At 35.5% G+C, this 17,248-nt stretch overlaps 1 protein-coding gene across 2 annotated transcripts in view; it reads left to right on the plus strand.

Moving 5' to 3' along the window:
* Positions 1-17,248, plus strand: part of PARG (poly(ADP-ribose) glycohydrolase) — a 131,055-nt gene that overhangs the window by 48,027 nt on the left and 65,780 nt on the right. For both annotated transcript variants that reach the window (XM_069067222.1, XM_069067223.1), the window contains exons 8-9: positions 1,286-1,378; positions 5,282-5,439. In XM_069067222.1, the coding sequence (XP_068923323.1) occupies positions 1,286-1,378; positions 5,282-5,439 (251 nt within the window). The remainder of the gene's footprint in view (positions 1-1,285; positions 1,379-5,281; positions 5,440-17,248) is intronic.

Here is a 17,248-nt window from a genome sequence, read left to right on the forward strand (position 1 = left end):
GTAAAGACCATTTTTAATTCTGCCTATTCTTATCATAAGAATTTCCACTAAATCAGTTCACATACATTTATTAAGAGCCTTCTCTGTGAAAGGCACAGTAATAGGCACTGATGGTATAATGAAAAAAATGAAACCCATTACTCCTCTCACGCATCTTAAAGTTTCACGTGATTTTGTTGTTGGAGCAGCTTGTGACTTAAAATCAAATCCTGAATCAAAGGTTTGTTGAAGTTCTGTTTGTTTTTTTACAATTTTATTTACACTTGTTGTACCTTCTTTCCTACTCTGTACACACAGACTCTTTATACCCAATCCGACCAACTTGAGTAACTGGAGATAATTCACTAAGTTGATGTTGCTGAATTTTGTTTTGATCCTGGTACATGAACAAAGGAAACAAAAGACCTTTACTGAAGGCCTATGTACTCATCACTGATAATTAGATAACCGACATTTTGCACCCCCCTACCCTGGACTGAATTTGTAAACAACTGGGAATTAACAGATCTAAACAAAGAAAAATCAGTAAAACAGAGCTGCTCAAAGTGGATGTGGGCTCTCTTGGGAGGTTAGGGGCCCTCCTTCCTTGAGCTCTTCAGGCAAAGGCTAGATAACCTCTGGGGGTGTATGCTGTGGAATGTTGTTAAGTGTATTTTTTCCAGGAGTTTATTGCAGTAGTCAAAGAAAATGGACTTGGACTGGACTTGGGGTATTGATTGAGAAGCGAGTGAAATGGATACATGCAAGAGATGTGTAGAACTAGAATAGTCAAAACTTGGTACCCAAGTGATTCTGAATGAGAGTCAAAGAAAGATTTCCAGTGTCAGTGATGAAGATGTTGAAAATGTTTTTTCCATATTGCTCCTGAGGTAATCTGCTGGATGGTCCCTGTGCACTAGGTCTGGAGTCAGGAAGACCTGAGTTCATATGTGCCTCAGACACTATGTGACCCTGGCCATGTCACTTGCCTCATTTTTTTCAACAGTAAAATGGGGGGATCCTAATAGCACTTACTTTGCAGGGTTGTTGTGAGGATCAAATGAGATATTCGTAAAATACTGAGAACAATGTTTGGCATTTATATAGCTGTAGGTGCTACATAAATACTTATTCCTTTCCCTTTCCCCCCAGGTGCTGGGCATTCAAAGACAAAGCTAAAACAGTATTAAAGTGTTTAGATATATCTGTGAAAAGGAAAAAGTCATCTTTATGGTTTTGTGTAGTAATTACAGAACCTTTGTTTTTGGTTGATCCTGACCTGATAAAGTCTCTTGTTGGTTTGTAGGTCCTTGAAGAAGCAGAGGCCCAGCATTTATGTCAGTCCATCCTGCCTGATATGGTGAAATTAGCCCTTTGTCTGCCAGATATTTGCACTCAGGTAAGTAGATGCAGGCTGTTAATGTAGGCTTGAATGACTTCAAATTCCTTACAGATTTATTTCCTTTAACTAAGGTAAAAAAGGTAGTGGAGGAAATGTTTCTTGTAAAATTATTCTTTCGTAATCAGTAATAGATGAGAAAATGAATGTATAATGGTCTACATGCAGTGTTCAATTTTTGAGCTTCAATTTAACCTGTCAGGAACCTGTTTACTCAGAGGATCAATCTCTAATTTTTTTTTAACAGTTGCCAAATGACTTGACCTTTTTCCAAAACATATTAATGGATTTAAAACATTTGACTTTTAAAATAGTGTAAACAAACAACATAAACCAGTGTATTTGATAACATCCTGACTCATAATACCTCCTAACAGGTTTTCTGGCATGGCTCTGATGCTTTACTACTTTGAAAGATGACTGATGTGAGTTCTTCTTCCTGTCTTGCAGATCAATGTGTTTAATTTTCTTCTTCTTTTATTTTTCCTCCTCTCACTTCTTCCTGTCTGAGCTTTATGGAATATCAGTTAAGAGGATTTTGAATTGAGTTTGCTTCTGTTTGCTTCAAGTTCCCTTACTAGCTAAATAAGCATATTTGCTATCAAGTCAGAAGGAAAGTACAATGAGAAATGTGCACATTTTTATGCCAAGTAATAGTTTACTTAGAATATAATTTGATATAGCCTGAATTTACTGAGCTATTTACAATTTTCCAACGTAGAAGACTTTGAGTAATTATGTCTTACATTTTTTCTCCTTGTTTTTGTTGATGTGTACTTTCTAAAGTGTTTTTTCATGCAAAAATTTTGCAACACAGGTACTGTATGTTTTCGGGAACTGTTATTATCATTCGGGGTCAAATACTACAAAATTGACAGTATACTTTGTATCATTAAAAAGATAATACCTTAATCAATTAGTTAATCCTTCCAAATCTCTTGAGGTAGAAAATTTTCCTTGTTTTACATAATAATACTGAAATAGACTCTGAAACAAGTTAATTTTAGATAGTAACCTAAGGGAAGGTACTTCGTTAAGAACTAAGATGAAATGCATGATTTCCTGGCATCTAAACATAATTGAGATTTATTTTGTTATTCCATAGTGATTATTAATTGGAAAAAATATCTCAAGTTAATTCCTACTGTGTAGAGTGATGTGATATATATATATATAAATAATTCTTTTTGAATGGGGGAAGGCAGGGGAATTGGGGTTAAGTGACTTGCCCAAGGTCACACAGCTAGTAAGTTTGTCAAGTGCCTGAGGCTGGATTTGAACTCAGGTACTCCTGATTCCCTGGGCTGGTTCTATTCACTGAGCCATCTAGCTGCCCCTGTGAGGAATATATTTTATAAAGACAATTATCTCTTTCCAAAATATGTCTCCTGTTAAGAAAAATAATGTAGTCTTATTATATGTTAAAGATTTGTTATATTATGGTTCTTTAAACTAAATCAGAAGGGAAAAAAGGCATAGGCAGAAATTTTTAGAGGGACTTATATGGTCTAGGTCAATAGTCATCACATTTTTGTGATTCATTTTTATGTATAGGATAGACTTTTTAAAAAATATCACTAAATACATAAACTGTGAAATCATGCTAAGATTAGTAGAGGTATTTTACTTTGTGGAAAAGATTAGTATTTCCTATAAAGTAAAGGTAATTTGTGAAGAAGAAAAGAATAACCATCTTTAAACTCATTTAATATTAAACCTATGAGTACTAATTTCATCCTTTCCCTGAGGTTTGTTGCTAAGAAAATGTTTTTGTAATGAATATCTAGATAAATTCTAAGCTAGTGAAGAGAGTATTGATCATATTTTCTAAAATAAGATTTGACTTTATAACAGACTGAGAAGCCATAAAATGGGGTTAATATATTAGAGATCAATAGAAGCATCTGTTTCCTTCTTATTAGAAATGGTGATTACCAGGAGGGGAGAGTATTGATATTTTGATAAAAATGTTGTTTTAGTCTTTGGGGTTACTTCTTTTAATTTTTCTTTTGAAATATTTAAACAACTAGTTTTAATATTTTTCCTTCCATCAGGCTTTAATTATGGAAATATGTTTTTCTTGTGGTTTAAAAAAGAAAACTATATATTATAACATTGCAGCTTTCATTTTTCTCTCTTCTCTCTCCTCAGATGTAGTCTTGGTTATTGATTTGGACCTATATTCCAAGAGTTATTCAGTGTTATTTGTAGTATCTCCTTTATGTGTGATATGTAGCAACATTCTGCATTTTTAATGCTGGGAAGTAGTGGAAAGAAGAGGGGAAAACACTTTTAATGAATGTAATTTTAGTAGGGATAAAGATAGGGGACAGAACTTGTGATTTCTTTTATATAAGGAACTCCCAAGTGAGGAAACTCTCTCTATCAGTGCAGATCGTCACCTTCTCTGCAACTTCTAGTCCTAAAGAGTTGTCTAGAACCCTGAGAGGTTAAGTGCCTTGCCCAGCACCACACAGCCAGTAGCTGTCAGAGGTGAGACTTGAACCCACATTTTCCTGACTTCAAAGCTAGCTGTCTCTCCTTTACACCGATGGTATCAAACTCAAATGCAAGCTATGGCCACTGAACCAAACATAAGGATCCCTGTGGGCCTCACATTGACTTAAGAAAACCACATTAATATTATCTTTGTTTTACTGTATTTTTATTTATTTTGTTAAATACTTCTCAGTTATATGTTAATCTACTGGGGGCTCCACACACTAGTATTGTGGGCTATGTGTTTGACACCTCTGCTTTACATCTGGTTTTAGCGTGTATGTGTATGTGTGTGTAAATTAAGTGTTCAATAATACAAATTTTACTTTTGGATATTCTGTGATAGTTTAAAATTTTCATTGTAAGAAACATTTACTATTTTTAAAATATTTAAAATGCTATAAAAATGTACCAAGTGGAGTGTTTGGTTCTAGAGTATACTGAAAAAGTGTGTTCACCATAATTCAATTTTGGCTCAGTTAGAAAAATATTTTAAATCTGGGAGTTTTCAGTGAAAAATGCCTAGCTTTTGATTTCCTGACATTTATTTCATTTATATAATTTCAATGCCATTATATCACTTAACTTTTACACTGACCCTGTAAGATAGGTGGGGTGGGTCCACTTTACAGATAAGGTAGCTGAATCATGGAACTTAAATCACTTGCCTCTAGCCCTCCTCGCTCAGCATTTTAGCCACTGTGCTTGTCTGCCTTCCTTTGAGGATGCTCTACTCTTTTTAGGAGTATCCCCTCTGATCACAAATTACAAATGATTCTGTTTGCTGGTATTTATTCTATTCTTTACAATTCTTTGCTAAAAATTCTCTTTGGAAGGGAAGTCATGTAATAAGAAACTACCTACATGAAGTAAAGAGTAGAATGCTGGTTTAGATTGGGGTAAGAAAGCTTTTAAGAAGTATGGTTAAGATATTCTCTCCAAAATTATAATTATTTTATTTTATGCTTCTTAATACTAGAACTTCCATATCTCTCATTTTTTTTTAACCAAAGTGAGCACAAGACCAAAACTATAATTGTTAACCTCAGTATTGTTTTTGTTTCTATTTAGTCTTCAGTTTTGATTTTTAAATGACATGTGTAATGTTGTGTTTCATCTTTATTGCTTTACCAGTCTTGTTTTTCACTGATAAGTAGTGCTTTGTGTTCTCTTCACTATTATTATTATCGATTAGAAATCTGCAATCCATTAAATGAGAACATTTTTCCAATCTTCCAGGATAAATAATCATAGATTTTAATGATGCTGCTGATTTAAGAACTCAGGAGTGGTCCTGAATTAGTCCTACCCTAATTTAGCAAATGTAATTTTGTACTCCTGTTTCTGAAATTGCTAAACTAATTATTGCTCTTCTCTTTTGTGTGTTTTTGTTTGCTGTGCCAGCCAATACCTCTACTGAAACAGAAGATGAATCACTCCATCACAATGTCACAAGAACAGATTGCTAGTCTTTTAGCTAATGCTTTCTTTTGCACATTTCCACGCCGAAATGCTAAGATGAAATCTGAGTATTCTAGTTACCCAGACATTAACTTCAACAGGTATGTTTCCTAAAATAAGTCTGTTCAGTGAAAGCATGGAAAAGGGTGGAAGGGACATACTGCTAAAAACCCAAAGTCTATAGCTTTATGCTTCAATTGGCTGAATACAAATTTTTTTTACTTTAAAATTATGGAGTAAACCTAAAGTATATGAGAATAGATTGGAAATTAAATTCTGAAAGCATATGAAAAAGAGAGCAAGATTGATAATTGCTTTTAGAGCTTGAGTATGAAGCAATAAGATAGTTCTGTGAGTGGCCTTCAGAGTGTATCATGGTTTCATAGTCATACTTTGTATGTAATTTTTAAGAACAAAATACTGAAAGGAGAGTTGACTGTGTGTAGTTAATTATTCCTTTTGAATACTTGAGAAGTTAAGTTTTTGGAAGAAATGGGGATATTTTAAATAGTTTAAGAAAAAGCTTCTTCACAAAATGGTGCCTCAGAAGGAGGCAGTTTCAAAGTTTCAGATAGTGTCTCAAAAATTCCCTAAATCAGTAGAAGGTCTTTAAAAAGAAATAAGAACTTCATTTAGAAAATCACTATTACTTCCCAGACTGTCATCTGTGTTTCTATTACCTCTTTCTCAATCCTCCCTGCTCCCCCTTCAAATAAATGTGTTTCAGGATTCATAGTTCTAAGCTTTAATTTTCTTAGCCATTTATGGGCAATATTTTCTGTATGATCTCACTTAGGCAGAAATTGATGTACAAATCTGTTCAACGTCATAGAGAAAATGTTCATCCAGGAATTTTGTTCGTAGCCTGTTGTGGATGGTGCTAGACAATATATTTCCCCTTGAAAGCAAAGATCTATAGGATTTACTTTTACACTTAGGCAAAGTCTTTCTGGAATTTCCTCAGGTGATGTCATTTAAATAATATTATTGAAAGTGACTTCTGTGACAACTCAAAACAAAATTTTTTTCTCCCATTATGCTATCGTTTACTTTAATTTTATAGTGCATGAATTGTAAACTTAGACTTAAACACCTCTAAAATCAAAGTATTTTAGACCTGCTGGCAGAAAGGGTTAGAACAAGTGGGAAAAGGGACAACTCGAAGTGCTAAAATATAATGACATATTTTGTGTATGAGATAGTTAATAAAAGATTGTCTTCCTGTGTTTTCCTACCAAGATTTGACAAGGCCATCAATCTCCTTTTATCTAACCAAAGACAGTTTATCCAGAAGGTCAAGAACATATGATTTATAGGGTTTTTTTTTAGCCTCCCAAATGTATTGCTTGGCATTGTCAGTGTCCTTATGACAGCAGATACTTTAAATGCATTAGCAGTTTGTGGCTATCTGGTAGTAACCCTAAATGCTGCTATCCCTTGCTTACTTATAAATTGGAAATAGGAATAACTCTATTTTGATTTATAAATGCTTTTAGATTCAGAAATATTTCAGGTTACCTGCTGAGTTTTCATTAATATAATTAAGAAAATCCGTTGTTATAAAATATGTATTTGTAACCATCATTTCTAGAATTGAGCTGCTTGAATTCTTGTGTAAGGTTTTTATCAGTGGCATCAGTATTTGTATGAACATAGTTGTTTATATGTACAAGATTAGAATGTGGGCTTTTTAAGAGCAGGGACTATCTTTTTGTTTTTCTTTGCATCCCCTTGTATTTAGCACAGGGCTTGATATTAAGTATTCTCTTTTATGATTAATAGTTTATATATATTATACATACATACATAATAGTTTATACATAGCAGCCTGCTGTGCTGGAGTTACTTGGAGTCAAAAAGACCTTGGTCATCATTTTAAAATCACTTTCCCTCTCTTTCCTCAGTTTCATTATTTGTAAAATGAAGAAGATAATATCATAGTACTTAATTTCACAGGGTTGTTAGGATCACTTAAGTGGTAAGTAAATATTGGTCATTATTAAGAGACAGCAGGATATAGTTGAGATAGTTTTGGATTTGGAGTGGGAGGACCTAGATTCATTCATATCTGGTTCAGTGGCTAGACTCAACAAATAGTTGAACAATAGCAATGTATACTAAAGCACTGTTTGGCTAAAAGGAAATAATATTTGTAAAGACAGTTTGTAAAATACAAAAAAATTAGAGGCAATTAGGTGCCACAGTACATAGAATGCCAAGCCTGGAGTCCAGAAGACATCATTCTAAGTTCATATCTGGCCTCAGACACTGTGTGACCCTGGGAAAGTCATTTAACTCTATTTGCCTCAATTTCCTCATATGTAAAATGAGCTCTGCTCATTTGAGATCCTGTATCTCTGCCAAGAGAACCCCAGATGGGGTCACGAAGAGTCCTACATGAACGAAATGATGGAACAGGAACAAAACCGACAAATAGTTATGAGTGGCTTATGAGGAGGTCTTGAGTAAAGAGTCACAAGACTATTATGCTTGGCCTTGTGTTGTTTACTATTTTTAACCACTGAATTGGATAAAGGCATACTTAGTGTGTTTATTAAATTTGCAGATGACCCAAGGCTAGGAGGAATAGCTGACATACTGGATGATAAAGTTAGGGGTTCAAAAAGATATTGACAGGCCAGAACCTTGACCTTGATTTAATAAGGTGAATTTGAATAGAGACTAATGGAAAGTTTTCTGTGTAGGTTTGAAAATTCACTTCATGATTAGGCAGTAATTTATATGAAAAATATCTGGCTATTTTATTGGAAAGCTCATTAGAAGTCAGCAGTGTTATCTGGTAACAAAAAAAAAAAAGCTAATGTAATCATAGGCCACCATAAGAGCAGAATAGTGCCTAGAACAAAGGAGATGATAATCCTTGTTGGGACATCTCTCAGCCTCCCTGACCCAGAAAACCCAGAGATAAATGTCCTACCCAGAGTAAAATCCTGAATTAGTGGAAACAGCTTCAGGCTTGGGAGGAAGGTGTACATTGGGAAAAAGGGTGTAACTGAAGCTGTACTGAGTCTGAAGTGAAGGCTGGGAGGTGTCCCAACAAGCCCCACCTCTGCTGACCAGCAGTTCCAGAACCCCAGGGCATAGAGCCAGCAAGCCCTAACCAGGTGTGCCTTAGCAACACCAGAGGAATCTGCAGACGCTGCCGAGCCTGCCTGAGATGTATAGCCCAGAGACAGAGGTGGAAACCTGAAGTGGCCAGACAACCCCTCCCCCACAGGTTATTCTGTGAGCCTCAGGGTAACTCATAGGAAACACTGAGAGTCCTGGCCTTGGCCTCAGTCTAGACACTCAGAGGCTACAGCACACAAAGTTAACAACCAAACCCCTACCTCCCAGCCTGAGAAGCATGGTATATCTGTACCCCAGAAGCAGAAATTTACTCTAAAAATTCAGGATCTAGGCAATCACAGTGGGCAAGAAGGAATATGTGAAATTAGGAACAATACAATCCTATTATAAGTGAGCAAGAACAACCAAATTCAGAGGACAACATGGACTCTATACTCACACCTGAGACCACAGAAGGAAATATGAACTGGTCTCAAGCCCAAAAGACGTTCTTGGAGGAGCTCAAGAAAGATGTTAAAAGCCAAATTAGAGAGATAGAAGATAAATTTAAGTTTACAGTGACCAAATTAGAAAAAAATCTCACTGAAGAAAACAAATCCTTAAAAAGTAAAATTGGTGAACTGGGACTGGAGGTTCAAAATCTAACTGGAGAAAATACCTCCTTAAAAATGAAAACTGAATATATGGAAAAGGAGCTTCAAAAACTAACCGAGGAAGATAATTCACTAAAAATTAGAATCAGACAAATTGAAGCTAAGGACTCTATAATGCATCAAGAGTCAGTCAAACAAAACATAAAGAATTAAAAATTAAAAGAAAGTGTAAAATATCTCACTGGAAAAAGAATTGACCTGGAGAACAGATCCAGGAGACATAACCTAAGAATTATCGGTCTACCAGAAAGCCATGAAGAAAAAAGCAGCCTGGACAACATCCTCTAAGAGACTGTCAGAGAAAACTGTCCTGAGGTCCTAGAATCAGAGGGTACAATAGTTATAGAAAGAATTCACCTGACTCCTCCTGAAAGAGATCCCAAATTGAAAACGCCAAGAAATATATTGGCCAAATTCCAGAATTACAAGGTCAAGGAGAAAATACTGCAAGCAGCCAAAAAAAACCAATTCAAATATGGAACTAGTCAGGAATACACAGTACCTAGAAGCTTCTACATTAAAAGATTGGAGGGACTGGAATTTGATACTTTGTAAGACAAAAGAGCTAGGACTGCAACCAAGAATCAACTACCTGGCAAAACTGAGCATAATCTTTCAGGCAAGGAGATGGTCACTTAATGAAATAAGGGACTTCCAGACTTTCCTGATGAAAAAGCCAGAGCCCAGTGGAAAATTTGACCTCCAAAATAAACAAGGAGAACACACACACACATACACACACACACACACACGCACACACATAACTTGGGATTCAATAAGAGCAAACTATTTACATCCTTATATGAGAAGTAGATACCTGTCAGTATTGAAATTTATATAATTATTGCAACATTTAAAAGGGATTTATGTAGGTAGAGGGTGTGGGTATAAATGAACTAATCTGATGATAAAAAACCTTATTAAAGGGGTACAATGGGAGAAAAGTAAAGGATGAGGCAGAAAAAGGTAAACTGTGCCACATGAAGAGGCATAAAAACTTACTATAGTAGAGAGGAAGGAGGGAGGGAGATGAACATCATATGAACTTTATTCTCATTGGTTTTTGTTCAAAGAGGGATCAATATAATCAATTAAGTTTAAGATTATAATGTGAAAAAAAACCATAAAAAATCATTATACTAAAGGGAAAGGAGGGAGAGAAGCACCGTATGAAAATTACTCTCATCAGTTTGGGTTCAAGGAGGGAATAACATACTTTGATAAGTATAAAAATCCATTGTGCCCTACAGGCAGTAGGAGGGGTAAGGGGGGGGCAAAAAGGGGGAGATGGTTAGAAGGGAGGGAAATAGTAGTAAGGGGAAAGGGTAGGTAAAGAGGGGGGCACAGGGAGGGAATACTGAAGGAGGTGGTGGTTAAAAGGAAAACTTAAGGAGGGGAAGGGAGAAGGAAGAAACAAAAACATAAACAGGGGAGGGAATAGGATGGAGGAAAGCACACAGATAGTAATCATAACTGAATGGGATGAACTCTCCCATAAAATGGAGGTGGATAGCAGAATGGATTAAAAACCACAATTCCGCAATATGCTGTCTACAAGAAATACATTTGAAACAAGGGGATATGCACAGGGCAAAGGTAAAAGGCTGGAGTAGAATAGATTATGCTTCAGCTAAAGTAAAAAAAAAAAGCAGGGGTAGCAATCCTTATCTCAGATAAAGGAAAAGCAAAAATAGATCTAATTAAAAGAGATAAGGAAGGAAACTATATTTTGCTAGAAGGCACCATCAAGAATGAAGCAGTATCATTACTTAATATATATGCACCAAGTGGTATAGCAGCCAAATTCCTAGAGGAGAAGTCAAGGGAATTAGAGGAAGAAATAGATAGCAAAACTATACTAGTGGGGGACCTTAATCTCCCTGTCTCTGCACTTGATAAATCTAACCTCAAAATAAACAAGAAAGAAATTAAGGAGGTGAATAGAATTTTAGAGAGGCTAAACGTGATAGATCTCTGGAGAAAACTGAATGGGGGATAAAAAGGAATATACCTTCCCAGAGGTACGTGGCATATACACAAAAATTGACCAGGTATTAGGGCATAAAAACCTCACAATTCAGTGCAGAAAGGCAGAAATATTAAATACATCATTCTCAGGTCATGATGCAATAAAAATCATATGCAATAAAGGGCCATGAAAAGATAGACTAAAAACTAATTGGAAACTAAATAATTTAATCCTAAAGAATGAGTGGGTCAAACAAATTATAGAAACAATCAGTAACTTCATTCAAGAGAAGGACAATAATGAGACAACATACTAAAACTTGTGGGATGCAGCAAAGGCAGTTCTTAGGGGAAGTTTTATATCCCTGAATGCATACATGAATAAATTAGAGAAAATGGAGGTCAGTGAATTGGGCATGCAATTGAAAAAGCTAAAAAAAGAACAAATTGAAAATCCCCAATTAAATACTAAATTAGAAATAATGAAAACCAAAGGAGAGATTAATAAAATTGAAATTAAGAAAACTATTGAATTAATAAATAAAACTGAGAGCTAGTTTTATGAAAAATAAAAACAAGCCAATAAAATTGATAGACCTTTAGTCAGTATGATAAAAAAAAAAGCGAAAGAAGAAAACCAAATTATGAGTAGCAAAAATGAAAAGGGTGAACCTACCTCCAATGAAGAGGAAGTTAAAACAATAATTAGGAAATATTTTTTCCAATTGTATGCACATAAATTTGACAATCTCAGTGTAATGGATGAATATTTACAAAAATATAAGTTGTCCAGATTAACTGAAGAAGAATTAAATTACTTAAATAACCCAATCTCAGAAAAAGAAATCGAACAAGCCATCAGTGAACTTGCTAGGAAAAAATCTCCAGGGCCAGATGGATTTACTAGCGAATTCTATTAAACATTTAAAGAACAATTGATTCCAATACTCTACAAACTATTTGGGAAAATTGGTGGAGTTCTACCAAATTCTTTTTATGACACAAATATGGTATTGATACCTAAATCAGGAAGAGACAAAATGGAGAAAGAAATTTATAGACCAATTTCCTTCATGAATTTAGATGCAAAAATTTAAAATAAAAAATTAGCAAAAAGACTACAGCAGGGATGGCCAGGTAGCACAGCGAGTAAGAGCACCAGCTCCAGTGTCACGATGACCTGGGGATTGAATCTCAGGCTCAGACACTTAGTACCCACCCAGAAACACCTGGCCGTGTAACCTTAAGCAAGTTACTTAACCCCTATTGCTTAAAAAAAAAAAAAAGACTACAGCAGCTTGTCACAAGAATAATACACTTTGATCAGGTAGGATTTATTCCAGGAATGCAAGGATGGTTCAGTATTAGGAAAACCATCAGTATAATTGATCACATCAACAATAAAACTAGCAGAAACCATATGATTATCTCAATAGATGCAGAAAAGGCTTTTGACAAAATACAACATCCATTCCTATTAAAAACACTAGAAAATATAGGAATAAATTGAGTTTTCCTTAAAATAATAGGTAGCATCTATTTAAAGCCATCAGCAAGTGTTATATGTAATGGGGATAAACTAGAAGCATTTCCAATAAGATCAGGGTGAAATAAGAATGTGCACTATCACCCCTCTTATTCAATCTGGTACTAGAAATGTTAGTAGTAGCAATTAGAGAAGAAAAAGAAATTGAAGGAATAAAATTAGGCAAAGAAGAGACTAAGCTATCACTCTTTGCAGATGATATGATATACTTAGAGAATCCTAGAGAATCAAGTAAAAAACTACTTGAGACAATAAATTTGGCAGTTGTAGGATATAAAATAAACCCACATAAATCCTTGGCATTCCTGTATATTTCTAATGAAATCCAACAGCAAGAGATAGAAAGAGAAATCCCATTTAAAGTTACTGTAGACATTATAAAATATTTGAAAATATACCTGCTAAAGCAAACTCAGGACCCATATGAACACAACTACAAAATACTTTTCACACAAATAAAGTCAGATCTAAATAATTATAAAAACATCAATTGCTCATGCCTGGGTCGAACTAATATAATAAAAATGACAATTTTGCCTAAATTAAATTACATACTTTGTGTGATACCAATCAATCTACCAAAAAAGTCCTTTATAGAAAACTTTATAGTTTGGAAGAACAAAAGGTCCAGAATATCAAGGGAATTAATGAAAAGAAATGCTAGGGAAGGTGGCCTAGCTATACCAGATTTTAATCTGTATTATAAAGCACCAGTCATCAAAACTTCTTGGTACTAGCTGAGGAATAGAGTAGTAGATCAATGGAATAGATTGGGTACACAAGACTCAGTAGTCAATGACTATAGTAATCTATTGTTTGATAAACCCAAAGACCCCATTTTTGGGAATAAGAACTCACTATTTGACAAAAACTGTTGGGAAAACTGGAATATAGTATGGCAAAAACTGGGTATGTATCATTATCTAGCACCATATCCCAAAATCAAGTCTAAATGGGTGCATGATCTAGGTATAAAGATTGATACTGTAAGCAGTCTGGGAAAGCAAGGAATAGTTTGCCTGTCAGCTTTATGGAAAAGGGAAGACTTTGTGACCAAATGAGTTAAAGAGCATCATAAAATGCAAAATGGATACTCTTGATTACATTAAATTAAAAAATTTCTATACAATCAAAGCCAATGTAATCAAGATTAAGAGGAAATTGGGAAAGAATTTTCATACTCAGTGTCTGATAAAGGCCTCATTTCTAAAATATACAGAGAATTGAGTCAAATCTATAAGAATACAAGTCATTCCCAAATTGATAAATGGTCAAAGGATATGAACAAGCAATTTTCACAGGTAAAAATTAAAGATATGTATAAGCATATGCAAAAATGCTCTAAATCACCATTGATTAGAGAAGTGCAAATCAAAACACTGAGGTACCACATCTCACTGGTCAGATTAGCTAAGATGACAACAGGAAAACGACAAATGCTGAAGAGGATGTGGAAAAATTGGAACACTAATGCATTGTTGGTGGAGTTGTGAACTAATTCAGCCATTCTGGAGAGCAATCTGGAATTATGCCCAAAGGGCTATAAATAATTGTATATACCCTTTGACCCAGTAATACCCCTTCTAGCGTTGTATCCCTAGGAGATCATAGAAGCGGGAGGAAGACCCTTACAGCAGCTCTCTTTGTGGTGGCAAAGAATTGGAAATTAAGGGTATGCCCATCAATTGGGAAATGGCTAAACAAGTTGTAGTATATGAATGTAATGGAATACTATTGTGCTATAAGAAATAAGGAGCAGATGGACTTCATATTTACCTAGAGAGACATATACAAACTAATACCGAGTGAGAAGAGCAGAACCAGGAGAAATTTATACACAATTACAGACACAACGTATGTGTGACAACCAGTTTTGGTAGACTGGACTCTTTTCAGCAATGCAAGGTTATAAGACACCTCCAGAAGACTCATGATGGAAGGAGATGTCTGCATTCAGAGAAAGAACTAGAAAGAACTGGGAAGAATGGAGTTTGAATGCAGACTGAAGCAAACTACCTGCTCTTTCTTTTTCTTGTTTGGTTTTATTTCCTGTTTCCCATTATTCATTCCATTGGTTACAATCCTTCTTTACAACCTGACTAATGTCTAGTGTGAAAATATTTGCAGATCCTATACTTGATTGCATGCCACCATGGGGGAACGGGGTAAGGGAAGAGGAGAAAATTTGAACCTCAAGGGATTGTGGAACTGAATTTTGTAAAGTAAAAGTAAACAAACAAATTAATAAAGACAAGAGAAATTCATTTAAAAAAACAATTTGGCAGCTGTGTGGAGATTGATTTGGAACGAGAAGACACTGGATGCAGGAAGACAAGAGGCTGTCAAAAGTCAAGATGGGAGGTAATGAAGGATGGCATAAATTAAGGTGTTATTGGTGTGAGTAGAGAGAAGGGGATTGAGATGAGAGATTTTGAGGGGATAGACTTGATAAGACTTGGACAACTCATTGCATATGGGGGTGGTGGTGAATGATATTGTATTGAATAGTATAGGTTGAAATAGAATAGTTGAAATTGGATAGTGTAGGTTGAAAGCATCTTTGACTTTAAAGGATGGTGGTATCCTTCATAGAAATAGGGAATTTTGGAAAAGGTAGGTTTAGAAGAAATATAATGAATTCCATTATCCACATCTTGAATTTGAGTTGTCAAATAGAGATGTGGGACTGGAAGTCTAGAGAGAGATGGGGGCTGATAGGTAGATTTGGGATTTATCATTGTAGGTAATATTTGAGCTGATGAACTCACCAAGAGTGTGTACAGAGAAAAGGAAGAGGGCACAAGTGATAGCCCTGGGATAGCCCAATGTAAATGGGGTGAGATATGAATGATAATTTTGAGGGGGACAAACTGGGAACAATTGTTCTGACAGATAAGAAGAGAACCACAGCAGAGTAGTGTCCAATATAAACAAAACCCAAAGAGGAGTGGGTACTCTGGAGCAGTTGGTTATTGATATCAACTGCTGCAGAAAAATAAAGAAGGATGAGGTCTAAGAAAAGACCATTAAATTTAGCAATGAAAGACCATTCCAACTCTGAAATTCTGTGAGTCTATGACATAATAATTGTCTTGGAGTACTCAGAGGGCAGCCATGTGAACAGTGGATAAGATTCATTCTGCTTTGGTCCCAGTGGACACAACTAAAGTTGTTTTTGTCAGGTCCTCTTTGAGTACTTGAAGACAATCATGTTACAGAATCTGTTATAGAACCCTCTTATTCAAAGGGTATGGACATATTTCCATAAAGCAGAAGTTCAAATTGCTTTTCAAACTAATTATACCATCTCACAGCTCCACTAAAGATATAATTTACTGTGCTTAGCATTTTATAACCCGTCCAACATTTATTATTGTTGAATCATTTTAGTTTGTGTATAACTCCTCGTGACCCCATTTGGGATTTTCTTGGCAAAGATATTTGAGTGATTTGCCATTTCCTTCTTCACTCATTTTACAGATGAAGAACTGAGGCAAACAGGGTTAAGTGACTTGTCCACCATACCACAACTAGTAAGTGTCTAAGACCAGATTTGACCTCAGGTTTTCCTAACTCCAGGCCTGGAGCTCTATCCACTATACCATCTAACTATCCCTGTTTTTATATCTCTTGTATTTTGTTGTTAGGTTGTTTTAAGCATGTCCAACTCTTTGTGAGCCCTTTTGGGATTTTCTTGGCAAAGATACTGGAATGGTTTGCCATTTTTTTTTCTAGCTCATCTTACAGATGTGGAACTGAGGAGAGCAGGGTTAAATGACTTGTCTAGGATCACACAGCTAATAAGTCTCTAAGACTAGATTTGAACTCATGAAGAAAAGTCTTCCCGACTCCAGGATTGGCACCCTGTCAACTGTACCACCTAGCTACCCTGGGAGTTCATCAATTGTAATGGTCTTTTCAGAGGACCAGCTTTTGGTTTTATAATTTTTATGAGGTCTTTTTGTTTTCAATTTATCTATTTCCTGATTTTTAATATTTCCTCTTTTTTTGTTCTTATCTCAGGTTTCTTTGTTGACTTTTTTTTTGAAGGGGGAGATAGGGCAATTGGGGTTAAGTGACTTACCCAAGGTCACATGGCTAGTTTTTGTGTGTGTGTGTTAAGTGTCTGAGGTCGAATTTGAACTCAGGTCCTCCTGACTCCAGGGCCAGTGCTCTATTCACTGTGCTACCTAGCCACCCCATTATTATGTTGATTTTCTAATTTTTAGAAATGCCTGTTCAGTTCGTTAGCCCTCCCTTTTTCAAGCTTTTTGATGTGTATTTATAAGGATATGATTTTGCTGCTACCTCCCCTCCCCCAGGACTGCTTTAGCTACATCCCAGAAATTTTGAGATTTTATTTCATCATTATAATTTTCTTTTACATTGTTATTATTATTATTTTTTAAAGCAATCGGGATTAAGTAACTTGCTCAAGGTTACACGGCCAGGTGTTTCTGGGTGGGTGCTAAGCGTCCGAGCCCGGGATTCGATCTCCAGGTCATCCCAACACTGGAGCCAGTGCTCTTACTCTCTGTGCTACCTGGCTGCCCCTAAACCAAAACATCTTTCCTCCCCAGCCACATTATGTCACCCAGAAGGTCTGTTTCTTTCTTTCTTTCTTTCTTTCTTTCTTTCTTTCTTTCTTTCTTT

The sequence above is a fragment of the Petaurus breviceps genome, unplaced genomic scaffold (genome assembly GCF_028583685.1).
Source record: "Petaurus breviceps papuanus isolate PSGF00001 unplaced genomic scaffold, PetGlider_PUasm1.0 90740, whole genome shotgun sequence".
Lineage (NCBI taxonomy): Eukaryota > Metazoa > Chordata > Mammalia > Diprotodontia > Petauridae > Petaurus > Petaurus breviceps.